We start from the raw sequence: 27,781 nt of genomic DNA on the forward strand, positions 1-27,781 counted from the left end.
CCTCAGGCATAATTTTCCCTAAAATGAAATGTCCAGGACTTTATTTAATGTCTCTTAATTTCACAATTCTTTCTTTTATACACCTTCTTCATAATGTCTTCTCTAGGCCTAGAGCATTTTGTGATAGTATTTGTTTTGTAACATCAGTTTTCAAGGTGTGATAATGCAATTAAGTTCAAGGAAGCACACAGAATGTAACATGATAATGAATTCATATTCTGTATGCAAATTTTTTGCAGTGTTTAAGCAGAGTTTTAAGAAGCAGAGAAGATTTTAGCTAACATTTCTCCCTAAGTGTACAAATATGAGATCAATTTATGTATAAAATATTAACAAGCTGTAGATTGAGAAGTCCAAATCTGCTACTCTTCCATAAAAAGCTATCAAATTCTTCTGCAGAAGAACATACAAGCTGTTTTTAAAGTTCACATCAGTGGCTCTGATGAACTGGACTCACACTACAGACTGTCAGGATACACAGATATGTATTTCCAGCTAAGAAATCCTACAGAGGAATACAGCAAAATTTAAACTCTTTAAACTCCTCCCTCCCCTGTTTAGCATTTACCTCTAAGAAATGTCAAAGAACACATCACAGATGACCTCAGCTTTTGTATGGTAAATAAGGATAAATCCATAAGAAAGCTTATTCTCAAACAGTATAGAGTGTATAAAAAACTGAAGTTACATGTGCAAACAGGTAGGAAGCCAAAACTGTTCAGTCAGTAAATTATAATATACCAAAAAGAGCATGCATCCTAACTGTATCTTCATATTATTGACTCTACAGTTAAGGCTTTAAAATTTCACAGTATGAAAAGATATTGGCAGTCATGCACTGGTTACTATACTAGAAGATCCCCAGGAGATGGTACTTATTTAGGTAGAAAATATTTCTGAGGATAGCCTCCTGGGAGATCCAGTACATCTCTTCCTGAGCCTCCCGAGGGGACAGCAGTCAGACAACCAAACTTCAGCATCCTGCAGTACAACACAAACAACATAATGCAGGACATTCACTCAGGACAAGCAGACAGCCACTGTCAGTGGCTCATTAGGCTGTCACAGCAAGTGAAGGCTTCACGCAGGGATATTAGTATTCCAGTCACTGAATCTACAGTATATAGAAAAGTTGTCTTTTTCCTTCACATATTTACATGTATATTACACTATACAAGAGGGAAACCCTTCCCAAGGCTTTCTTTCACCCAACTTGCAGCACACAAACCCAGGTCCTGTCTCTAAGCCACAGGCCTGAGGCTATTTAACTTATAGACACTCTAGCCTTAAGTGAAATACACAGTATGTCGATTCGGTCAATAAAACCAGCACCAATTATGGCTTTTTCCAGCATAGTATCCATATCCAGTTCACTGTATCTCTGGCTTTTAAGAAATGCATTTTATATGAACACAGGATCCCATTTAAGTTGCCAAAGTTTCTGATTTCACAGACTAAGTGAAAAGAACTTCAGAAACCTGAATTACTTGTCCATGAGTTTCACTTTCATATCAAGTGCCCCAGATGAGAAGTTCAAGATTCTCAAAATTACTAGAGTAATAATTTATGAATAAATAAGTAAATCCCCAAATCTGCATTGTTTAGCAAAATGGATTTTTGCATTTCATTTAAGTGTTTCATTGGGTCTTGCTTGGATGAGCATTTCTGCTTACAGCTCTCCTAAAAATCAACCACATTTTCTGGAGAACAGAAATTAAAAAAGGAAAAATAAATAAATTGATAAATGGATAAACAAAACAGCTCTTCTTGTTAATTTAGTCAAACTTGTTGTCAACAAACAAGAGGAGCTGGAAGCCATTGTGCAGCAGGAACAACTAGAGCTTGGTGATGGTGATGATTCAGCTGAGTGGTTTTGGGTAAGAATGAGGGGGAAGGCCAGCAAGGCAGTGTGATGGTGGGAGTCTATTATAGACCACCCAAACAGGATGAAGAGGCAGATGAAATATTCTAAGGGCATATGGGAGGAGTCTCACTATCACTATGTGTTGTTCTCCTGGGGGCCTTAGATGTACCAGATGTCTGATGGAAATACAACACCGCAGGGAGGAGATGGTCTAGGAGGTTCCTGGGAAATGTAGAAGAAAACTCTCTGAGAGAGCTGGTGACGGAGCCAGTTGGGGAAAATGCCCAGCTGGACCTGTTGTTTGTGAACAGAGAAGGACTGGTGTGTGCTGTGATGTCTGAAGGCACTCTTGGGCCTTCATTTATACTTTCAGTTTTTGGAGAAGTAAGGGGAGGTGCTAGCAGGACTAACACCTTGAATTCCAGAGGACAGGCTTTGGCCTGTTCAGGAGACTAGTGGATAGCATCCCTTGGGAGGCAGTCCTGAAGGGTAAAGGAATCCAGAAAGGCTGGACATTCTTCAGGAGGGAAATCCCAAAGGCACAGGAGCAGGCTGTCCTCATGTGCAGAAATATGAGCTCATGAGGAAGAAGACCTGTCTGACTGTTCATTAGAGCTTGCTATGCTCACTACTATCCCTTTTATAGATGTGGCACTTAGGGACCTGGTTTAGTCTTGGACTCAATGATCTTATCCAACAATTTCTACGATTCTATATCTGTCAGTGTGAGAAAGTGTTGTGTTTCTTGCAGTGAACAGTATTCCTCTCATCTGCTTCTAATGCCTTTGTTTCTGGCAGAGGTCCCAGCCTGGGATAGTAGTGAGCATAGCAAGTGCTAATGAACTGCCTTTTGACTCCTCATCCTCTTCTTGCAGAGAAAGGAAGCCAGAGGATGGAAATTTGCCCCATTCTACCCAGGGGAAAAAGGATAGTAAGGTGCATTTTCCAAGTCCAAATATTCTTTTTTCCCCCCAAACTGTTTACTTACAGGAACAAAAATGAGACTGTGAAGGTGTTCACAATACTGCTGACATAGACACAGGGAATAAAGCTTTGAAGAGATGAATCACCAGCTCTGGCGAAAGAATAACTAGAAATTCAAATATCTGGAGAAAATGCCATGCTAGCTCCACCCCTTCTGCCATATAATTCCATTTAAACACTATACTTGAGAGCTAAGAAGAAAAATGTTCCCATTAGTTTTGCTACATTTAGACCCTGTAAGTAATGCCCCATTAGCCTTACATAGCTTACATCTGCTTTTACTTAAATATGAAAAACATAATAGCCCATGCCCATGGTGTATCTTGTATTTTTTCTGTCCCTCACACTAATCATTTTTCAGCATTCATTCCTCTCAAGTATGGGATGTTCAGGAGGAAAGCCAGCCAGTCACAGTATTTTGCCTGTTGCCCAGCACTTTGGGAACTACAGTCATCACAAAGTCTGCAGGTGGACCTAGCACCAGAAGAGTTTCTGGGGACTATTAAGAGAGATGATGAATATGATGAATGATAATATTAATAACAGTAGCTACAGTAATAACAATTATAATTATCTGTAGTTTTCAACTACATGAACACAAATAAAATAACTTTTCATCCAGGAGCTATGAGGTGGTGAATGGATGCTAATGAACAGGATAGATAGACAAATGGCTGGAGAATGCATCCTTTTCCTAGCTACTCTGGCTAAATCTGTTTTGCTCTAGCCAGCTTCCAGCTTCTTTGGAGTCCTGACAGCAACTTCACACTAACCCTTCCCCTGAACCCGTAGAAAGGGCAGAGCAGCTCCACCACCTGCTCTCTCAGGGGAATCCCTGTTGGGATGCTGGCTCCACACTCCTGCAGAGAGACACCTCCTAGAACTGCCTTGAATGAATCCACTCTTTTACCTTTCATGCAAAGGACTTACTCTCCAACAAGTCCAATGAAGAAAGCAAGGTTATTCTTAAAATAACTAATTTCACTGCTCTTTCTTAAGGAAAGCTTTGCCCTCGTCATGTGGCATTTCCACTTTAAACTGAAGATGGAGAGAAATTAAATATTTCCACAAATGGCAATAAGTGAGAACTATCTTGGGCATGACTTATGTACACAGTGGACATTTGCACACAGGTTTATGGAAAACCTTAGTTAATCATTTACACTGAGTTATTCTGCTATCACACTAACAATTTCCTCTCCTATTAAAGAGGTGTACTCATACTAAGCACTCTGACTAGTGAGAGGCAGGTCTGAATACCTTAATAAATATTAAGGTTGACAGATGCATCCATCAGATTTTTTCCCAGTATAATAAATAGTCCAAAAAAAGAGACACGCTTTGAAGGTTTTCTTTTACCTTAGCTATCAGCCATAAGCTACTGACTTCACCCACAGAACTTACTGAAGTCACTACACTGTCACAGCCCTCATCTTTCAGTGAGTGAGGAAAACTGTGCACAAGGGAAGAGACAGCACTAGGCTAAGAACTGGGGGAGTACAGCAGTCGCAATACAGTCAGAAAACAAACAATATTTCACTACAAGACCCAATACTCACACAATATACAATAAATATTTCCACTAAGATGTATCCCAGTTCAACAAAGCACCTAATACAGCTAAATACACATCAGGAAAGTTTTACAAATGTTCTGAATCAAGCCTTGTTTGTATCCTTTGCAGCTGTGACACTGCCTGTGATACCACCTTCTTTCACAAAAAAAAACCAAACTTGTCAGACACCTAACAGGAAGCATCATGAGATGAGATCTGAAGAATCTTACCCTTCTGAAACTCACAGGCTACTGTTCCATGACTTGTTAGGCCACAACAAAAAAAGATGTTTTCAGCTAATGGCTGAACAGACGTGAGCCATTAGCTAGGTCTCAAAGGGATCTTCTCATGACCCAGCTTGAATCCCTACATACTCTAGGTAAGGAGCTCATGAATTGCAGAGAATTGCAATTTACCCATTTTGTTTGGTTTTGGGTTTTGTGTTTGTTTTGACAGAGAAGAGGTATTTGTCACCTGATGGGGAAGTCACTGGAAAAAAGTCCTTAATGTTACTTTTTATACCATTTGTCCCACTGAGTACATTCCTGCTCCTGTGATGAATAACTAGACCTAAAGCAAAGGCAGCAAAATCTACTTCCCACTTGTTGTTAGAAATTGACAAGGTATCATACTACGGTCACCGACAAGAAGGTTTGAAGATTGATTTATTTTCTGAGAAATAAAAAAATATCCTCAAAGGCATATAGAATTCAATAATGCCATAAGAAGCCACTAATTGTAGAACAATTTCATTAAAACATTGTTTGCTTCAAGGTTAACCACTAAGAAATATATTCTACCCAGTGAATTACTTTTTAATATAGTTGGCAATTTTCTAAGTCACTCTTCAGTTGTGAGTTTAACATTTCAACTCTTATTTCAGTTAAATGTGACTTAATTAAAAACAACTCTCAGGTTAAAATTTAGATAATTTAAATTATACACCTCACAAAGCAATCTATATTTAATAAAAAGCATTTTCTTTTGGATGAAACATTTTTAATACTTGCAGAAATAATTTATGTTGGTGGAATTTTGATATCAGTAGACCTCTAGTGGCTATTACAGTAATTGATGGTTACATTATGTTTTTAAATACAAATATGCTCTTCAGAAAACAAAACAGGAGAAAATCCACAAAGGAAAAACTGCAGCAAAATGTTATTAGAGTTATTAACCCATAGTAAATGCCTGCATAATTTCACAACTCTTACACTGGGAGTAGATAGAGACCTGGTTCTCATTGATTTTTAAGAAAATTACACAGCTAAATAAATACCTTTGCAAATTTAATCATCAAAACCCAATTCTGAATCAGCAGTGGACGTTTTAAAATTTTCTGAGATTAATACATAAATATTTGCCAAACATTCTGAGGGGCCTATTTAGAAATTGAGTCTTTAAAGGAACAGGGAAGCTCTTGATGGCTCCCCAGCCAAGGCATGAGTCCTCACTCTGCCCACACATCCTGCCTGGAGAGACCTCAGACCTGCAAGTCAGAACTGGTCTGCAGAAGGCTTGGGACCATCCCCAGCCTGGACTGTGGGACAGGAGGACTTTGTCACGTGGTGTAGCTAGCCATGACTCCAAGCAAGAGAGCCAGACACTGTCATATGTAGAGCCAGACATTGTCAGTATTTAGCAAAATATCCTTTTTAATGATTTTTCATTCATTTTGGCTAAACTGTCATATTGCAGTGCCTATCAGCAGGTGTAAAATAGATAGGATACCCTGAAGAGATTTAGTAAAGGAACCAGTAAAGGGCAAGTCTCAATGACCTTTGAAAAATCAGTCTACATTAGCTTAATGCAATCTCAAAGACATGGATTTCATGGCTGAATAAGGGACACTCAGCTGTAAAGTTGAAGCTTTTGCTCATTTAATTTGCTTATTTAAAGTTTTTGTCATGACATTACATTCCCCTACATTATCTAAAATGCAGCTCAGGATTTTTATCTTTCCCACACTCCTCAATAGGAAAGAGTCAGATTTTCCACCAAATCCAGAAAGGCAAAGAGGACAATCTATATGAATATATCTGCATATTAGCCATCTTATCCTTCCTGCCCATGTGACAAGTTAAAAGGCTTTTGTGATATTTAGGCCTAACAAACACTTAATGGCTTTTACAGATGGTATTAACTATCTTTTCCTCTCAGACAATCAAGGGGGTTTATCTCCTAAGAAGAAACACTTAGACTCATACAGTATTAGTAAGAAAGCAATATTAAAATCAAATTCTCATTGCCTGAGGGCCTCCCACTTGCCCATTAAGAGACCTCACTTTAGTTAGTTTTCTCATACTATTTCTTTCAGATACATTTTAGATTCAGAGTAGCTGTCTCCCTCACATAGCAGTACACCTTCACACAACCAAAAAGTCTAAATCAAAATTGTTCAACAGATTTCTGTGTGGTCTCCTTCATATGCTGATGAAAAAATGATAAATCATATGAACAATATGAAATGTTGATTCTTACTTAAAAGACATTTGTGTCCACCTGTGCATGAAATCTACTGCCTTCTGATGGACCTTTGTGTCAAAGTGGCTTTCACAACTTAAAATCATCACAAAAGCATGATTTTGCACCAATTGTGTAGATTTAGAATATAAAGAGTATTCAGAGAATATCTTCTATTCATAACTTTGCACATATTTGTATACACTAAGACAGAAAATGCAACACTGCCAAAAAGGTGAACCTTTAACATGCAATAGGGTTTTTTAAAAGGATGGAAAACCTACTTAACCAAAGGCAGATTATTTGAATGAAAGAAACAAACACTGTAGGTATGAGTCCAAAGAGATATGAACACACATAGGGAATTGCAGTGATGTAAAATATGTGTGCCAGTGCAAAAATCTCTCCCCTCAAGGAATATCCTCCAGCACATACTCATTGAACTTATTCTTGACTGATTATCATAGGCTGTGCAGTTCAAAAAGAACAAGTTTAAAACATTTGCAGCTAAACATTCATATTTTCAAAGAGGTCAGCAGACAATCTCTTGGCAGTCTATGTCCAATAGCTGTCTATTCAGATAGGATGATTGCTTTTCATTATCAAATCTTTTCCTAAGGATGTAGCCAAACTTGTTAATGATAAGTTTAGCTGAGCAACCTGTGCACTGTTTATTACTCTTTAATCTCTATTAAAACAGTATGTTCCTTTCTCCTCCAAACCCAGGAAGTATATCGTGCATAAATGAGAGGTGCCTACAACTCAGAGGATTCTTGACACATCCTGGCAAGAGAAACATGGAATCAATCATTTTAATCAGCTAAAATCCCTATTCTTACCCTGCTCCTCCCAAGCTTTCTCAGAGCCAGAAGCTGAGGAGAGCCTGTACAACCTTCAGCTCTTCCTGTGTGTTCCTGGTTGCAGTCTCTTTGGAACCAAAGCAGTGAGAGCCCACACAATGGGCAACAGCTTCACTGAACTCTGCAACTGAGCACACAGAGGCCTCTACCTCAGTGTGGAGTCAATAGCAAGTGGCAAACTCAATGGAAAGGGATAAAGTCTGAGCCCACTTCCAGATGTGTTTGAATTAGTCCTGAAATGGAACAAGGGTCAGGGTGTCAGCAGCTCCCATCTGAGAGACAATAAGGAAAGGCTGTGTGTTTGAGGCACTTTTCTGCCCTCAGCTGATCCTGAGGGACTCCAGCCCAAGGCAGACGCTGCAGCAAACTGAAAATTTGGAATCAGAGTAACTGGTGAAAACATCCAATATTATCTCTGCTGCTAAAGTCCTCTCCATGTTGCAGGGTTCATCAGTACTTTTCAACTCATTTAGGCTAAAGAGGTGGATGTGCAACCCATGAGCCGCCAACACTGGCTAATAAAGACCTAGAACCAGGGCTCAAGCTTAAACTACTTTTTTTAAACAAAGGCCTTAAAAGGGCTCATTGATGGCCATATTTATAGCAAAGAACAAAGGAACTCACTGGATTTTTGTGTATCTGCCAAAGCTTGCCTGCACCAGATCCATACAGCTGTAAGGAGAAGTCCAAAAGCAAGGCCTCAGCCCAACCTTGGAAACATCAGCAACTCACAGCTTTCCTGTGGCTTTTTATGTAACCATGTCATGCAGCCAGGGAGCTCTTACCAGAGAGGAAGCTTCTAGCCTATCCTTCCTGCACAAATGTGTCACCAACAGTGCCTGTCACACTTCAGGCTGAGCTGTAGCAGGCAGAAAAAAAGGCTCCTATTTCAGATACCTTTGGCCAATCCATATGTTCTACTCATCCTTGTATTTGGCATGTTTAGGGAATCTAATTTAGAGTAGTAAAGACTATCTCATAAGATGTAGGTGGATCTTAAAATATCTTCCAGATTTCTGTCTTAGTGTAAAAGCTGTTCCTCCTTAATATCAAAGGAGTGGATTTTTTGAAAGAAAAAAAAAAATTAGAAATATATTCAGTGCTGAATCAGCATGAACATCCAGGGGAAAAGACAAAACAAATACAAACAGTTTTCAGTGTTCCATACTTCCCTTCCAAAAACTGGTCACATTTCATTAAGGTGTAGTTCAGATTTAATGTGGAATTTTTTCCACTAATTCTACAACTTATTCCCATCAGAGCTTGTAGTTGCCAAAAACCCTCCATTGTCTCTCTTCACTCTCATGAAAGGAATATGACAGTAATGTCCTTCCTCCTGTTTATCCATTCACCAGGGTTCCAGGTTACAGCCATCAATAAATTCCAGCATCACCAAACTGGAAACTGAATTTATTAAACCACATGGTTTGGAATTCTCTGTTTTATTTTGGAGGGTGCAAGGTATGTTCTGGCATACTGCTTCTTTAGTCATACTGCTTCTTTAGTCATGATGCAACTCTGATACCTCCAGCTTCTAAATAATACATATATTGCTGTGATGCAAAGCAACAGACATTCTTCATCTGTCCAAGTCCCCTCCTCTGACAGAAGACCCATCTTGTCTTGCCTCATTTCCACAACTCCACTAACCTTCTGATGTATCTAGGGAGATGGGAGAGTAACCTTCCTGAGCTGTGCTATCTCTGCTAATAGCTCTAAACCTCCTGGATTAATGATGCTCTGAGTCACTGGAAAAAGCTGTCACTCTTGTGGTATGGATGAGTACATGTAAAAAGACAGTAACACTCCTCCAAATGCTCCCAATTAAAAAGGCTTCCTTTAGTACTACTACTTTGAACAATAAAACTACTGAATCAGACCTTCAGCTTAAATGCATAGGCAAAAAAACTCTCAGATTGTTTTGAAAAGATACTCCACATGCAGAAGGTGGGTGGAAGAGGTGGCAGCATCTCTTTTGGAACACAGACAATATAATAAGGCATGCCACTTATGCCATGTTACTGACTTGCTAGTATTCCAAAACAGATTTTCTTATACTGAAATTACACAGGTGTTTACCACAAACATCTATGTGGTTTCTTCACCATTTGAAGATGAAAATGGATAGTGAGTGGGCATCAATAGGTTTCCTTTATTTCAACTGCACTTTGGACTGACATATTGTGCTAATAATAAAGTTAAGATCGCATTTTTCCTGCTTACAGGAATGCACTGACAACTATCAACTGTGACAGAAATCAGTATTGTAAACAGAAAATAATTCCTCTTTTTAAAAAAGGTTAGGACCTCATTTGCTATAAACACAGAGTATAATGCAATACATCCAAATTTGCCTGCATTGGTGTTTTTCTTTCACACACTGGCAAGTAACACTCTTTTAAACAGCTTCTTCAGGGAGTAACTAGAAGAGAACTAGCAAAACTTCCCCAAGAGCAGTGGTTTAAAAGGCGCCAATGGCAGAAGAGCTCTCCCTCTCCTTCTGCCTCTGCAGCATTCAGAGGTCTGACTACCACTCATGCCTCTGCCAAGGCCATCACTGCTGACTCTCTTCCTGTCCAAAAGGCAACTCTCTGGAAAACTGCTTTTCCTTGCTGCTAAAGCTGACTAATTTTCTCATCTCGTACTCAGAATCCAAACCAGAAACAAGCAGGAAGATAGGTTACCTTTCCATTTGGTCTACTCTTGTCCATTCTCCTCAAGGGGGCAAGCCTTTAAAACACAGCATCTTTTCTTTTACTACCATTCTCCTTTCCCATGACATATTTTCAGCTGGCAAATAAGCAAACATGAAGTATTGAGGAGAATTATTTCAGATTTCCTTAGACTGAGAACTAAGGATTATTACAAAAACTACTTCTCTCCTGCTAAAATCCACACCTTACAGACAAAAAAAGCCTCAGCATTCTTCCCCAATAACTACATGAACTTGTGAAAAAAATTGCTCCTTATCACCTGACACCAGTGCGCAAAGCTTTTTACTCCAGAATTCATTTCCTTCTCAAACTGTCTTGATGTTTAAATGATAGCAGGGGAAAAAAGCCTTTTAACAACAAAGGCAGACAAATGAAAGGTGGTAGGAGGAAGGAAACACCTCCTGATCATATTCCAGTAACAAGAATATGCAGCTTTAAATTATTCAACCCACTCTTCAATTTTGGGACCTTTCATGATGCTGCTACCTTATTGGCTGCCCAGATAGGCATGGCAGGAAAAAAAAAATTTTCCACCTGAAATGATCCAGAAGTCTCCTTTCTTTTCTGACAGAGGTCTTATAAGCTGAAGTGTATGTGTTCTCTCCTTGATTAGGGCAATCAGAGAAATAAAGGGTGGTTTGAGATGGAACAGACATTGAGACCAGTCCCATTTTTCAACCCCCTGCATAAGCATGAACACATTCTACCAGACCAGGTTGCTCAAAGCTCCATCCAACGTGGCCCTGAACATTTCTAGGGATGGAGCATTCACAATTTCTCTGGACAACCTATTCCGGTGCTTCACTGCCTTCATCATAAAGAAAAAAAAAATTCCTTATGTCCAATCTAAAACCTATCCTCTTCCAGTTTAAAACTATTATCCCTTGTCCTGTCACTGTATGCCTTGGAAAAAAGCTTCTCTCTCTTTCCTATATGACATTTTAAATATTGAAAGGCTCCATTAAGATCTTTCCAGAGGCTTTTCTCCAGGATGAGCAGCCCCAGCTCTCTCAGCTTGTCCTCACAGAAGAGTTGTTCTATCCCTCTGACAATTCTTGTGGCCTTCCTTTGGAGCAAATCTAACATCATCTTTCTTGTACTGATGATCCTGGAGCTGCACACAGCACTCCAGCTGGATTGTCACACAAGTCTTCTCCACTCAGTCTCTGATCTGCCCTACACAGCACCACTGCAAATGGCTCTGAGAGGAAGCCACTATGATTCCCCTGTCCTGTAACAGAAGAACACTTTGAAGGATGGACAGAGCTTCACTGTGGATTAATATTTATTTTTTCATCAACATATGTATATACACACATGCATATATATATAATTTATATATAAATATATATTTTATATATAAATATATATATTTATAGAAGCTACTTGTACAAGAGACAGACATCCAAATTTATTTTTGTTGCTGCATTCCTGGAGGAAGAATGTGCTGTTGAACTGTTTTAGCTACTGCTGTCCATCAGATAAAGCCTGTAATATTCTAATAGGAGCTACAGATATGAACATCTGTTGTTTCTCACTGCTGCCTCTACTGAGGAGATAAAAACAAGCTGGTATAGATGGCACACACTTTGTGATACATTTGAAACACATTCAAGCAAAACCTTTTCCACGCACACCAAAACAAGAAAGCAAGACACGCCACCACAGGAAAGTATCCTTCAAGTACATAAACAACAAGCAGAAATAGAAGGAAAATACTGGCCCTCTGTTAAACAGGAAAGGTGGATTAGTCACCAATGATGCTGCAACAATTGAGGTTCTAAGACTTTCCTCACCTCTCTCTTTACCTGCACTGCTGGGTCTGGCCTCAGGAACAAAAATCCAGGTTGATACAAACACAGTCCGCTTGACTGTAGAGGAAGATTTGGTGTGGGAACTATTACAGGAGATCCTATTGAGTATCCACCCAAAGGTGTTGTTAGGAGACCTGGCTGACATGATTTGAGACCTCTTTCCGTAACCTTTGAGAAGCCTTGGAGATCCAGGGATGTCCCAGGAGACTGGTAGAAGACTAATCCCACTCCCACCTACAAGAAGGTCTTACAGGAAGATTCAGGAAGGTATAGGCTCATCAGTCTCTCTTCAGTCCCTGGGAATGTTACAGAACAAATCCTCCTAGGGGCTATCATATGTCAGATGAAGCACATTATTGGGAAAAGCCCAAGGCAGTGTCACCAAGGACACATCGTAGTCAACAAACTTGATCACCTTCTATGATAATGTTCACTTGTTGTGGGGCTAGGTGGGCATTGTCTGGCTGGATTTCTCCAAGGCTTTTGACATGTTTACCCACAGCTTCCTTCTGGACAGAGTGATGTGGTACAATCCACAGACATGTGGTCCTTGCTGGGGGTGGGAATCTGGCTGACAGCGTGCACCCAGAGGGTGGTGGTGACAGCTCCTTTTCAAACTGGTACCTACCAGAAGTAGGGTCCCACAGGGATCTGTGTGGGGCCCAATGCTGTTTAATATCATCACAAATTATTTGGAAGATGGGATCAGGTGTACACTGACAAAGTTTGCTAACACCAAACTGAGTAGGAAAGTGGACATTTCAGAAGGGAGAGACAGACTGCATTTCAATCTCAGCATTTCTAATTCTCTGCTCTCTGGATTTTTCCTCAGAACTGATTTCTGTTCACATCTGTGTGTACAGAAAGGGAAAAAGAAATGGAAATTCATCCACCGTATACTCACATAGGAAAGCAGAATAAGTAACATTTTACTGCATTGAAGGGTGCTGAAGAGAGACCGTTTTCACTCTGAGCAGGAATAATGGAGAAGTCCAGAGAGTGGTTTCTCCTCATTTTTTCATTGAGGTCCCAAGTACAGCTAATTGCAGTATTCCCAAGAGGCAGTCAGACAGTATGGGAAACTAGATTTCTTCCTGACCCACAAGACAGAAATATCTTTAAAGAAACTCCTTATTATTAAGAGAAATTCATTCAGCAAGGCAGAAAGAGTTCAAATAGTTATTTCTCTTCTATCTGCCTACACATTAAAACAACCACAGACACTGGTACGCTAGCATCTGCTTCCCCCTCATAAATGTGTACTGGATGATCAGTTAGGTCTGGGATCATTCTGGCCAGTCTGCTCATGCCCAGGTGTTAGCCACATCACAAGTAGCACAGGGTCCTACAACATATTTCAGCTGAAAAGCAAAGGGCTGCTGTTTCATTACAATATGCTCAACTGGGACATGCCAGACTTGGGACATGCCTGTTGTCCTTCTCCCCAAAACTATATTGCAGAATTCTTTTCTATTCACAGAGGCTCACATCAGGCACCTACAATAAACAGCAGCTGCACTAGAAGGCCACAAAGCTAGCCTGAAGAAAAAACAAAAAGCCATAAACTGAGCAGAACTGCCACCACACAGACTATTGACTTGCACCTGGGATGGGGCAATCCTGGTTGTGTGTACAGACTGGAGAATGAGAGGCTGGAAAGCAGAACCACAGAAAGGGACTTGGGGGTCCTGGTCACTGGAATTTGAACATGAGCCAGCAGTGCCCTGGCAGCCAGGAGAGCCAAGCATGTCCTGCAGTGCATCAGGCACAGCATCGGACAAGGAAGGGGATTGGATTGTCCCATTCTGCTCTGCACTGGGGTGGCCTCACCTTGAGTATTGTGTGTAGTTTTGGGCACCACAATATCAAAAAGTCTTTAAACTATTAAAGTACATTCAAAGGAGAGCCACGAGGATGGTGAAGGGCCTTGAGAGGAAGAATTATGAGGAATGGCTGAGGTCTCTTGGTCTGTTCAGCCTGGAGAAGAGGAGACTGAGAAGAGACCTCATTGCAGTCTGCAACTTCCTTGTGAGGGAAAGCAGAGGGGCAGGTACCAATCCCTTCTCTCTTGTGTCCAGTGACAGGATTCAAGGCATGAAGCTGAGTCAGACTGGCTTAATTTGTGTATCAGGAAAAGGTTCTTTGCCAAGAAGGTGTTTGGGCACTGGAACAGGCTGCCCAGGGAAGTGGTCACAGCACCAATCCTGAGAGAGTTCACAAAGCATTTGGACAATGTTTTCAGGCATATGATGTGGCCCTTGAGGTGTCCTGCGCAGGACCAGGAGTTGTGCTCTATGATCATGATGGGTCCCTTCCAACTCAATTTATTCTATGATTCTGTAATTCTACAAGTCTGGATTCTATGAGTCCATGATTCTATGATTCTATAATTCTATAATTCTATGATTCTAGGAACTGGACTACTCTAAACCAGGCATTACACTGGAATGGGTTCTAAGAAACAGAAAGGGCAAATAGGCTACCACTATGCATCCAAGTAAATTATCCATGTAGTAGAATTTCTTCTCAAAAACTCGTGTTCTTCTGTGTGCCCATGATAGCACCAGAGTTGCCTGTAAAAGGCTAGAAGTGTACCCAGTTTCTAGGTGGTGAAAAATTGTTTCTCAGAAAAACAACAGTTTTACCATTTCCTTTGAAAAGTTGCATTTAAGAAAGCTCCTATTGAAATCAACACTTTACAATGCCAACAGAGATAATTAAGTTCAAGGATCACCATGAAACACTCTTTCTTAAATTATTATGAGAAACTTGGCCAGGCTGCTGTTTCACTCTTTGAAATCTGTGCCATTTGTCTTTAAATGCTGTCACCAGCATTCCTTCAATTTCTAGAGCAAATAATCATTTTAGGCCCCACTTTTTCTGGGGGGTGAATGTAAACACACTGCTGAATGGATGGCTCAGAGAAGAGAAAAATATTTGTCTGTGCTAAGAGACTTTACAATATCCATGCCTTTGACTAAAGTAAGACATATTTGCAGAAGATACAGTAATATGTACAACTTCAAGTCTGGGACTGCAGTCCTACAGGAATAATCAGGGATCATAGCCTGTTCCAGGAATCTAAGAGGAGCAGTTCCTGGAGAGCATGTATAAGTAGTACAGAACTGCAGAAGTGTAGCAGAAAGAAGAAATGAAGATACAGGAACAGACAGAGCTTGGCTAACTTGCTGAATTAAAACTTATCATCACTGCATAAATTGCACTGATGGTTTAATTAAAGAGAAAGCAGCAGTTTCAGTGCCCATATTAACTACTTCTGAATTCATTCAGCTACAAAGCACCTATTATGAAAACACGCAGGGTTTGAAAACATTATTGTGAAAACATGTAGAAACTTTGTCTCTATTGGAGTTCATAGAAATTCTCATTATTTATTTCAGTAGGATTTTCATTGCATCCATATATTTTGGAGATGATCATGCTGGATAAAATATCTAAAAACTAAGTCACTAAAAGTCAAAGTTTTTTTTAAACTTCTGATACAAATACAATCCTTGGCCAGTTACCTCAGAGGGATATCTTTTAAAAGATGGAGGGATATATTTTTTAAATCTTTTACCAATTGTTTTTAAACAGACCGAAATCCTAGAAGATGTATGCAGACCTGTAAACTATTCAAAGACTATTATTAAGAATTATAGTTTCTTTATACACATGCAAGGAGACTTTTTTAAAACTAATTTGAAAGCACTGGTTGCTTCTATTTACTTTCTAGCTCTCTAGACCACACTGCTGCTCTTACTATTCGTATCACCTCCTTTTGGAGAGGGCTTAATTCTTCCACTTCAAGTAATTCACATTAAGAGTTCCCACATCGTGTAGTTCTGTCTTTCCTTCTCTCTTTGACAGCTTGCAGCATCAGCTCCCTTCAGAATAACCATTCATGAGACACTTAAATAGTGTGACATAACAAACTCACTGTATGTCTTTGCCAGTTAAGTCATTAAAATTTTATTACACTTCATTTTTTGATTCTTCTTAGAACAGTAACTTTGTGTAACTGAAATGTCATCTCTTTATATTGTTTTTGCAGAGCAAAAAAAAAAAAAATCCCAGTTTACATCTCCTAATTTCTTTTCCTATCAAACTAGTAATAGCAATTATCACTCTTAAGATTAGTCTGTTGATATCATGGTTTTATTATAGCTTCTCAAAGCAAAAAATCAAATTTTCTATTCAATTATTGCCCCAAGGTATCTATTAATATTGCCTTATTTAAAAGCTGCTAGCGAATCTCATGCTTTTTTTTTTTTTTCTGGTTTATGATCTCTTTTGCTTCTCCTTGCCAATATCTACATTTATGCAAAATTCAGATTTCAAAGTACAAAAAGCTAAGCATAGAGGTTTGAATTCCACCTTCCAGTCAGAAGGAATGACTAATTTTACAAAAGTTTAGCAGGGATCTTGGATGATTACTAACAAGGATCACTCTGCCTTCTGCTTAGGGAACTCTACCCAGGAAAGCACACAGGATATCAGAAGAGTTATAAGTTCAGTAGAAGCAGTCACTAGTCCTCCAGAGATGCATTAAACTGACTCCTTGATTTATGTCACAACACAGGAAGCTTGTAAAACACTGAAGTTAAACTGAGGCACTGAGGAAAGACTTTAAACACAGAGATGGAACTATCTCCATAAGCAGGAACATCTGCAGTAGAGGCTGATCTCAAGGCAATCTTTCTGCTGGAAAGGCATATTCTGGCTGCAAGGCCAGTGTCCTGATGAAAGTGGAGAAAAGCTTCTTGGAGCTGATTTAAGGCATCAATTTCTCTTCAGTTCTGTGCACCTAAGTCTGAAAGTTGTATATGAGGTAAATTTAGCTTTTATCTTAGTTTATTCTATTAGCAATGCCAGCGCTTACAGCTGAGGTTCTGGGCTGGTTTCTCAGCATCACATGTAGTAGAGCCAACAAAGGCAATTAAATAGTGTGCTGCTCCACATCTTTTCCCAGAGTGTCTCTGAGTAGCTGCTGAAGTCTGTCAGTCTGTCTGTCAGTCGGGAAGGCTGCTCCTGCAGTGGTCAGAACTGGTCAGTCTCCACCTGGCCTGCAGCAGTGGAGAGACTGCCTGAGCCTCACACACCTCCCAGCAGGCTGTTAACCAGCCACCAAGGCTGAAAAACTTGTAAAACAAGTCAAGCTGTATCCTAATCTGATGCTAAATTTAATCATTATTTTATCTTTGTGTCTCCAGCCAGCCTGCAAAACACCTCTACTATCTTTCTAACAAACCAGGCTATCAGTGTTCAGGAATACTTGGAGAACACACTGGAGTTCAGGCTATCCTGAAACTTTCAGGACGATTGCACTGTTGCTTCCACCCTGTTATTAAGTGCCAGAGATGGCATGTCCCTCTGCCTCAGGGCAACAAATATGGTGACTATCTAGCAACATTAAACCAATTATTTGAAAACATCTCTTCACAAATTTCAGGAAAATATATATAACTACTTCCTATGTATTTTAATATTCCAAAATGCTATACTGCTGAAAAAATACTCTTTTTTTTCTTGCAATCAAACTATTTTCATTGGGTTACTAATTTTAAACATTCAGCATTACAAAAATTTTATCAAACAATAAATGCTTCAAAAAAATTCTATTAAAAATATCTATCACAAGACAGCCCAATGTCTCCAGGGAATTTCCTGTTCAGAAAAAAATAAATTAACAGCTTCCTTAATTAAAATATAACACAGTGAAGAATCAATGGCTAAATTAAATTTCTTTAAAGCACATTGTTTTACATTCCTTCTCCTGAAAAAGAAATGCTCTATTATATTATTCTACGATATATGTAATAGGGAAAAAAAAAAGGGAGAGTAAATGCCTAGCATGCATTTTAACAGTAACTATGAAAAAAACCCTCCGCTTCTACTATAAGGAAGTAGACAAATTAAATCAAGCAATCTGTGCACATAGCCTCTGCTAAAGTCAATTGGTACATATGAAAGGATAAAATGTATTAAGTGCCTTTACTGGAAAGCAAAACTAAATCTCTGTAGCAGAATGCCCCTCCTTTTATTTGATTTTAAAGAGAAATAGGAGAGAACAGCCTGAGATATGCTAAGATAGGGGGAAAAAAACAAAGGATATTGACCCAAACCAAACAACACTTTCAGAAATCCAGCTAAGCTTAGTTACAAGGATTTGCACACTGAAATCAAAAGCAGACTGCCTTCAGTACATGCATAAGGAAGAGATAGCTTGATGGGTAGTAATATTGCCAAAGTGAAATACCTTTCGTTACAGGACATGTACAACAGTAATACAACTGTTCTGAAGATGCAAAAGGACATGAGTCTGCAGCTAGCCTTTTACATGGGGGCAAGCTGCACTTACCTCTAGATTGTTGATGTAAAAATGAGTGTCTGTGAATAGAGCGAATGGTCTGCAAGCATTTTAGCATTACTTGTGAAAAGATAATTCTAATTTCTCAGCTATTATTGGCTGCAAGTATTCCCTGATGTAATTATGGAGTAATAGCTGAGAACCTGATTGTAACCAACAGTTAGTAGTTTGTTGCTAACAAGGCAAACATGACAAACAATTTTGAGGCAATTATTGTCATTACAAGCCACACTCAATTGTTCAAGGCAAGCGTAATAGAAAGCGACAGTTGTGCAGCTGGGAGGGTGGTGCGGGAAACAAGATTGTTCTCTGGTTGCAACAGACCACTCAGACTCTAGCAGAGAGTCTGCTCAATGCATAATTCATGTTTAATAATATTTTAGTCTCTAAAGCAAATTACAGTATAAGATAAGAAACAAACAGAGACATGTAAAAAAAAATCCCACAAGTTATTATAAGATGGAATAAGACACGCAGAAAAAACATGGAGCAGGGGGGAGATGTTCACTAAAGCCAACTCACAAGATGCTTGCAAATGTAAATACAGTAACTCTACATATTAAAAGAGTCAGTTATAAAAGCAATCCATTTGCTATGCTTCAATGAGATAGCTCGTGAATTCAATGAGGGGGCTCGTGTCCAAATCCCAGTTTGAGACTGTTGTATGATTAGGTAGGTCCAGGAGGAAGGAAGGAGGGCTCTCCATTGAGAAATGTTGATGATTAATTCTGAACAAATTTGAATTGTGTGTAGAGTCAAAGGAAGATTTTCATCCTCTCTTACAATAGAAGTGCCTCATGCATCAGTTCAGTATTCTGATGACAATGCACACAGCAGCTGCCTCATCAACAGCAAGTCCATTAAAATACTTGATTTGCTGAAAATTCCACCCAGCTCTCCTCAACAATATTAAGGGCTGAAAGTTTCTAACACAGATGCAGCAACATTTCAAGCTCTTGCCCAGGTTCAGTAATATTCATTGTCAGTGACATTGTAGCACTGTTCAAGTGTCATTACAGTGTTACTTGTAATGCCTTTTGCACTGATAGGGTATCATTTCAAAAGAAGCCACTAAAGCACCACTGAAACTAGATTTCCAAAACTCTCTGACTTTCTGGTCATGTTTCACCATTTTTCTCCTCTTTCTTAAATCACAGAATCAGAGAATGTTATGGGGGGAGGGACTTTAAAGAACATTTAGTTGCACGCCCTCTGTCATAAGCAGGGACCCCTTCCACTACAATACATTGGTTTATGCAAATAATAATCCATCAAACCAAATGTGATGAGCTAAATCGCTCCAGGTGCAGCTCCACTGAAGCAAAATAGCATCACATGCCAGCTTCTCAGGTACACTTTGACTCTGCTTAGGTGAAAGTGATACTGATTTTCTCAGACAGAGGAACATATTATAACTAACTTCCTGTCTAAAAAAACCTCTCTGATTCTGACATTTGTGACACACTTCAGTGCAGTCCACGGACTCACTCAGAAACAAATATGTGTGACTGCACTGTCTTTTGCTTTATTCAGTAAGAAAGCTGGTGACTGCAGAAGGTAGCAGAGCAACATCTGCAGAGACAGGAGACCTTTGCCTCTGTACATTACATCTGTGCTCCTTTTTCACCGCCATGAGACAGGCAGATATCTTAGATTTTCACTTTCAGAAAAGTAGTATTTATCATTTCACTCTGAGTGATAAGAAGTGAGATTATTTCCCAAAAGTTTGCAAGTTTCAGGGCTTGAACAAGACTGGAGGGTCTGAATATATCACAAAATTGTCAGATTACCTGGTCCTAGCTCAAATGTAATTTTAAATGGTCTGCCATTTCACCAAATAAAAAAAAAAGTAATGTTTTTTTTTATCCTCTTTACAAGTTAACATTCTTAACCAGCCCAAACTCTCCCTACTAAGGGAGGGTTACCTTAAATTACCTTTTCTTCACAGTAAAATTACCTTTAACACAGTTAAAATACCTTTTCTTTCTAAAAAATTAGCTTTTTCTTCACAGTAAAATGCTTATTAATTTGCACAATGTCTTTTATAAAGTATAAGCATTATAAACAACTTTAATAGCATTTTAGTTTTGTTGATATGGATCTACAGATTGCAAATAAAACCAGTCAAGTCACAAGAAGTCCCTGAAATGAAAAGGCTCTCTAAAAGTATATGAGGTGGCATCTAGGAAAACTGACAGACTGCTTCTTATTTTATTTTTAGTATTTTTATTAAGGCCTTATGACTTCATGTGGTAATGTCAGTCTATCCCATATACCACAGAAATTTCAGGTGCTTTCCTTTGAAGTCTAAAGCAGTAAAGGTTTTTTCAGTAAAAGATATCTAAACTTTGCAAACAGTTTGGCTAACCTTTAGTGGGCCTTTACTGAAGTCAAGTGGACTTAGACCTCATTCAGAACAAGGACATTTGTAAAACCTTTCAGTGCTTGAACAAAAATCAAAAGCACAATTCCCCTTGATGCAAACTGATTTTACAAATTAATGTAAAATAACATTTCCACTGAAAATTCCTAATTACCAGCAAAAAGGGGGGGTTTTTTTAAATCCAAAAAGTATGGATTTAATGCTGTGAATCATCTGCTCTCATGTTGATTTTGCTTCCTCTCACTTTACTCAAGATCAAGAGCAGGGCCAATACATTGTCAACAGCCTAGACAATTTACTCCATTATGCTCTTTCACTAATCTGTCTTCATTCTGGCCTGCAGTTGGTGCTTGGACTCATATATCTTGAACTTAAACTGCTTTGAGAAGAAAGAAAAGTCAATGTTTCAAGGCAGGGAGTCCAGGTTTCAGTGGAATAAAGATAAAAGCAGAAAGAAGTAAAACACTACAACAAGATTTGAATGAGAAGATGGGTTAAACTCTTGGCTTGGACTTTGTTCAGAGAGAAAAATCAACAGCAAGTCTGCACTCTTGCATAGACAGTCAGTTTTGACAACTTAATCAGCTAATGTTACTTATTTCAGGTGAAGCCATTGTGTAGAGATTATAGCTTTGATGCAGAAAACAGGTATTTAGATGGCTGACTCCAATACTTGCATCTGTCACAAACACAAATGAGTGAAAGGAATAGTTAATGTTAACAGCCAGGTTTCCTACATCTATATTGTGTAAAAGTGGCAATTTGAACATGCCAAGGAAAGGCAACTGGCACCATCTAAGTGATCACAAACTACTCAAAGACATAACTCTCCATTGCATTACAATATTATTGCTCAGTTTTCTATAAATTAGAAAAAATACAACTAGGAAAAGCCTATTAATCTCTACATCTAAATTGGCAGAACAAGCCCTGTTAAAGATTGACTTCTGACATATTTTGTGATTGTTAGCTCCTATGTCTCTACACAGTGCCTGTGAGGGGTAGTTGTGTGTATGTATAAATAAACATGTAATTATAATTTTCTAAAAACTAGATTGAAGAGACCCTTGAACACAGTCCCTCCACCCAAATCCAGACTAATCACTGATATGTTTTAGTATACCTCAGTAGAGTGAAAAATACTGAAAATAAATCAATCCTGCATCTTTCAGTTTGAGTTACAGTCAAATAGTCTTACCCCTGACTTTTACTTGATAGCTCACATAGTTAAAAAAACCCAAACAATAAAAAATGCAATGTCAAATTTGTAGTGAATTCTCCTCACTTCTAAGATTGTATATGCTCTTAACTTCCTCTAATAGAGCATCCCCCTACATATCTCATGTCTTGGTAACTAATGAACTTCCACAGTGAGGAGGGGAACACACCCAGCTGCTCTGTACAGGGCTCCAGCTAACAGGCAAGGGCAACAAAAATCTTATTTTCACTCAGGGTAGAAGCTGTTGCTGCTTCTTTGAAGGCCTATCTAGTGGTCACTTTTCACTACAAAAATCATTTTTTTAAACAGACTGAACCACTAACTTAAAAAAACAAAAAAAGCTCCTTTATTTCCAACTCAGTTCACAAACCTTGCCTGCTGTCTGTGGTCTGAGATGGGCAAAAGGGTTTGATCCAGCAACATCAGAGCCCCAAGAGCATTATTAAGAGAAAAGAGAATTAAGGACAGCTCTCAAGTTGGAGCTTTGCCTGCAGATGAGTTACACACAGGGCTCACTCCAAAGAATCAGCTTAGGACACAGAACTGTGTCATGTCTAGGGAAGCAAGTGGCAAGCAAAAGAGAAAGGAATGCATGAGCAATTTTCAGCTCTATTATCCAGCTGGCTGCAAGAGAAAACACCTCTGAGGCACTGCTGAGCAGACAGCCATACCCCATTCCCAGCTGGGCAATGAACAAATTGTAAATTAGAGCTCCTTTCCTTTCCATCTCCCCAGGGAAGAGCAGCAGCCCTTTTCCAACTCCTACCCCACTGTTGCAGCAGCCCTGCAGGTGCTCAGGATTTTCAGCCATTCACCAGCAGGTGTGACTCAAGACCCTGTTATTGAAAAGTGTACAAAGGCTAATTTAAAGTGGGAACTGTCCTTAGTAGTATTGCAGCAACTTCAGGACCACGGATGCAATTCACCAACTCTCCACTCTTTTCATTATTTCCCTAATTCCCTGTACCCTTTCTACCCAATAAGCTTAGTACAAGTATTATGAAGCCTCAGTCCCCTTGCAGAGCCCAGGACTTTTGTGCAGGGCCAGCACCCATCTACTCTGAGCAAATATGCACCTTCTGTCTCTGTGCCCTCCCTCCTCAGCATTTTTCTCACCTCCCATGGCATTTCTGGGTGTAGAAGTCTATTGTTTTCAGCTCATACTGTGAGTCGCTCTCATACTTGACTTTATTCTATTTAGGTTCAAGCAACCCAACAATGAGAAACAGGACACAGTATTGGGCTGGAACACATTGAGAAACCTCAGGTCAAATTTTCTAGTATGAGTCTGTAATGGACTCCCAATGAAAAATACCTGTCTAAGTAGGGTGCAAGTACAGCCCCAAGGGATGAGGCTATGAAAGCATCATATTTCTTTTAAATAGACAGTGTCAACATTCTGATGCTCTGATAAACTGAATTGGAGGAGGAGCCTCCATCTATCCCTCAGTAGCATGACCCAGCTCACTATTACATTCCTCTAGGGTACACTGTTTATATTCTAGTACCAAATCAATTTAAATGCATAGAAAAAAAAAAAAAACAAACAGGGGATGTCCTAAAATATTCTTATGCTATTTCATATGGAAAACCACGTAAGTAAAGTGATTAAACACATCACCTTTAGGTACACTAGAGTTATCCTTAATCCACCCCAGGCAGCAGTTTTCCTAATGATTCCCATTAGCAAATTATCCTCCCAAAGAGAGCATGCTTGGAGCAGCAGAAGACCTGTGCTGTCCTATTCCACCCCAGCCACCATTTCCAACTGCATGTGCACAGGCAACCTTATGCAACAGCAAATTTCCACCTGCCAGGATGCAGCAAACACATTTCAGATGAGGCAAATGCCAAGTGTCTTTGTGTATAGGCTGAATGTGGTGGCTGACATAAACTTTCATAGACGTGCAGAGTGTTTGAGGGAAGGGAGCAAGAATCACTTTTGACACAGTCTCATGCTTTGGTGATGATTTCAGTGCGCGTGCACTATAATTAAGGATTAAATTTGTAAAATTTTACAAGGCAGCCTGTGACAGCAGAAGGGATTGTACTGCTAAATTCAAGTTCCCTTTTATTTTCCCTCTTTTCTGTTCCATCTTTCCTTCCTCTATCTCTCATATTATTCATTTTCTTCCAATCTTATTTTTTCCTGCCCTCTCTTCTCCTTCTTCCCCCCCCCCCCACTTCTCTCATGTCTTTCTGCTCCTCCTTCAGCCCCTTCTCCCACATCTGAAACAGCAGTACTGCTATAACTAGTCACACTTAGGTTTGCTACCTGACAACAGCTAGCAAAGGAAAACAATGAAGCAGGGAGAGTGGCTATTTCAAATCTCTCTATCAGCAGATGTTTTAGCCAGAAGACACAGCAAAAAATAGGATTGCCTTAGGAAGGTGAGCAAGTGCCATCTGGGAGGAAGAGAGGGAAAGATGGGAGATTTAAAGCCATACTGTAAGATCACACTGTCTGAAGTTCAAAGACCACAGTGGATTTACTTCCCATCATTTCAAATAGCAAGTGACAGATTTGCAGCATTTTATCATTCATACTTAGGTTCTAATATGATTACATATGGCACATGAATCTGGTTGCAGCAGGTGTTAAGATATGTATGACAGGCATTTCTTCACAGGTTACTGTACTGAGCTATAATTTTTATTTCAGATATAAGCATGCATGCAATTATTATTAAGAAACTATATATGTGAAACTTCTACAGCATAGTATTGCAGTGAAAGCCAGATGCATTAAAAAATCACCTTCCTAAGTATCCCTGTAACCTCTAAGTCAGCAATATTACTATATTATTCCTGTGAAAAGTCAAACTTCAACAGAAAAGTGAACTATCTTTTCATACATCATATGCATCAGAACTGTTTGTCTAGTGAACATATGTAGACAGAAATTGGTTAAAAGTTGAAAAAATTGTGATGGCTTGAGGACACTCAGACAAAAGGCAGTTGTGGTTAGAATCTGGCCTATCAAATCATCACAGACATCCTACTCCTTCCTTTGTTTGGAGAGCAACCCAGCTGAAGATCCAAGCCATCACCAGGTCCCACCAGCCACTATGCAGCACATCATTCTCACCAAAATATCTTACCAGCTAGCAAATGACCATGATGCATGAAGTGCAAAGCATCCAGGTTAGTCAAATCCCATATATTTAGTGTTCAAGAGAAATATTAAAAGCATTTCTGATTTGGCACATATGATCAGGAAATTCCCAAGTAGCAAGTACAGAATTCCAATGTGTTGTTTCTAATGGCAATAGAATAGACCCACACTTTGGGTGCTGAGCATTCATGTGCCACTCCTGAGCCACTGTCACAGTCTGTAGTAGACAGGCTATTTGTGAGCTCCATAATCCAGACAAGTTCATTCCAAACCAGACAAATTTATCTTGCTATATAACAAGGCCTGAATCCAAAGACTACACACCCATGTACCTTCAATGCCAAGTCAGTTTTATCTCTGACCAAAAAGTAGCTTTGTGTCTTAAAAAAGAAACAATTAACATTCAAATGTGCTTGCTGTTTTCTCATCTTTTGCTTCTATTTCTCCATAGGAATCTCTTGTTTTCATCCTGTCTTCTGAATATCACATTCCAGTTCCTATCTCCCAAATAACCAGCTTCTGTGACACTACTCTCCCTCCTTGTAAAAACAACTTTCTCAGCTTTCTGGATTGCCTCAGAAAGGTTTGAGTTTCATTTCCTTTTATTCCTGTGCATGCTCACACTACAGAGATATAGATGAACAGTAAGATAATGCCACTTAACATATAGTTGTCTAAGCACTCACCTGTTGACTAAGCAACAAATAAATTAAACTGAAAAAAACCCAAAAAACTAATTTCTTCTTCTTCATGCTGAGATATAGGGAACATGTATTTCAAATTACCTAATGAAACATACTATGAAGAAAAGCAAATTCTAAATGAAAGCACAGAATGGGAAAAAAGACAAGGCTATGCCACATTTTCTGTGAGAAAATGAGAGCCTTACCATCCTGTTGGCCCTGGAGATTCTGAGGACTTTGCATTCTCTCCTCCAGATTAGAGCTGAGGTCAGAGTTTACAGCTGACATTCTAGTTGAGTCACTCATATCAAACTCATCACTTTCTATAGAACTTTCATCCTGCAAATAGAAAGAGACATGTCAGAAAACACGGTGCACTGTTCACATTATATGTGCAGTTCATTCTCTTCCCATTTGTTTCACTCACACACAGTGTGAAGTGTAATCATGCTAAACAATTTTTTATATAAGAAAACAAGCAGAGGACATCAAGAAGAGGGAGGAAACTACAGCATTTATTTGGTATGATAATCTGATAAATGTAATCCGTTCAACAATGAGGATACCACATAGTATATTCCAGAAAAGAATTGGTAACTAGAGACCCCATAGCAAGTCCTTGTTATTCAAATTTGGCTGAGGAGACCTCCCTATATTCTCTGTCTGAATCCTTTACCTTTCCCACATGGAAGTCAGTAACCCTGTGAATGACTCCTGTCCTGGTTTGGGCTGGGATATTTACTTTTCTTCCTAGTAGCTGGTACAGTGCTGTGCTTGGATTTTGTGTGGGAATAATGTTGATAACACACTGGTGTTTTGGTTGTTGCTAAGTAGTGCTTACTCTAAATCAAGGACTTTTCAGGTCTCATAACCTGCCAGTGAGCAGGTGCACAAGGAGCCAGGAGGGAGCATGGGTGGCCAGGACAGCTGACCTGAACCGGCCAAAGGGATATTCCATACCATAGAGCATTATTCCCAGTATATAAACTGGGAGGAGTTGACCAGAGGGAGACTGGCTGGGCATCATTCTGTGAGTGGTGAGGAATTTTATTTGGCATCACATGTCTCTCTTGGATTTTATCCCTCCTTCTCTCTCTCTCCTTTCATTACAATTAGTAGTAGCAGTAGTGGCAGTAGCAGTAGTAGTAGATTTTACTTTGTTTAAATTATTAAACTCTTCTCATCTCAACCCCTGGGTTTTCACTTTTTTTTTTCTGATTTTCTCCCCCATCCCACCAGAGTGGGTAGAGGAGTGAGCAAGCCACTACATGGTTCTTAGCTGCTGGCTGGGGTTGGCAACCTGACCTGGTAAGAATCCATGGTCAAATTCCCTTGACATGATGTCACACTTACACTGTGTTTAAAGAAGCATCTATGAAAATGAGAAAGCCTATAAAAGTTCTGAGCATGGTCGTGACTGTCAGTGGCAAATAAAAGTAATATAAATACAGGAGAATCATTGTAAATTTATTCTACATTGTACATCTTTAATATGATTTATCTATCAAGTCCAGTTATAGAGCATTTTACAGGGATGATAAGAAGTGCAAAAAGTCCTGATCATTATCCCCACTTATAAAAGAAAATAGTTTTAGGCACAGTTCAGAAAATATTCAAATACATATTTGACTTCAGTTGCTTCAGTCACACTGAAGTTCACACATCCACTCATGGATTAGAAATTAAGTATCCACAAGTCTGGCTCTGGAAATGGCTGAGGCAATGTACAAACCTAAGGCAATATATTTTCAGTAACA

The 27,781-nt window shown here is 39.3% G+C and overlaps 1 protein-coding gene across 4 annotated transcripts in view; it reads right to left on the minus strand.

The window, feature by feature from the left end:
• NOL4 (nucleolar protein 4) overlaps positions 1–27,781 on the minus strand; it is a 187,580-nt gene that overhangs the window by 110,338 nt on the left and 49,461 nt on the right. For all 4 annotated transcript variants that reach the window (XM_074550577.1, XM_074550574.1, XM_074550570.1 and 1 more), the window contains exon 5: positions 26,231–26,363. In XM_074550577.1, coding sequence (XP_074406678.1) covers positions 26,231–26,363 — 133 coding nt within the window. The remainder of the gene's footprint in view (positions 1–26,230; positions 26,364–27,781) is intronic.

The sequence above is a fragment of the Zonotrichia albicollis genome, chromosome 1, assembly GCF_047830755.1.
Source record: "Zonotrichia albicollis isolate bZonAlb1 chromosome 1, bZonAlb1.hap1, whole genome shotgun sequence".
Taxonomy (NCBI): Eukaryota; Metazoa; Chordata; class Aves; order Passeriformes; family Passerellidae; genus Zonotrichia; species Zonotrichia albicollis.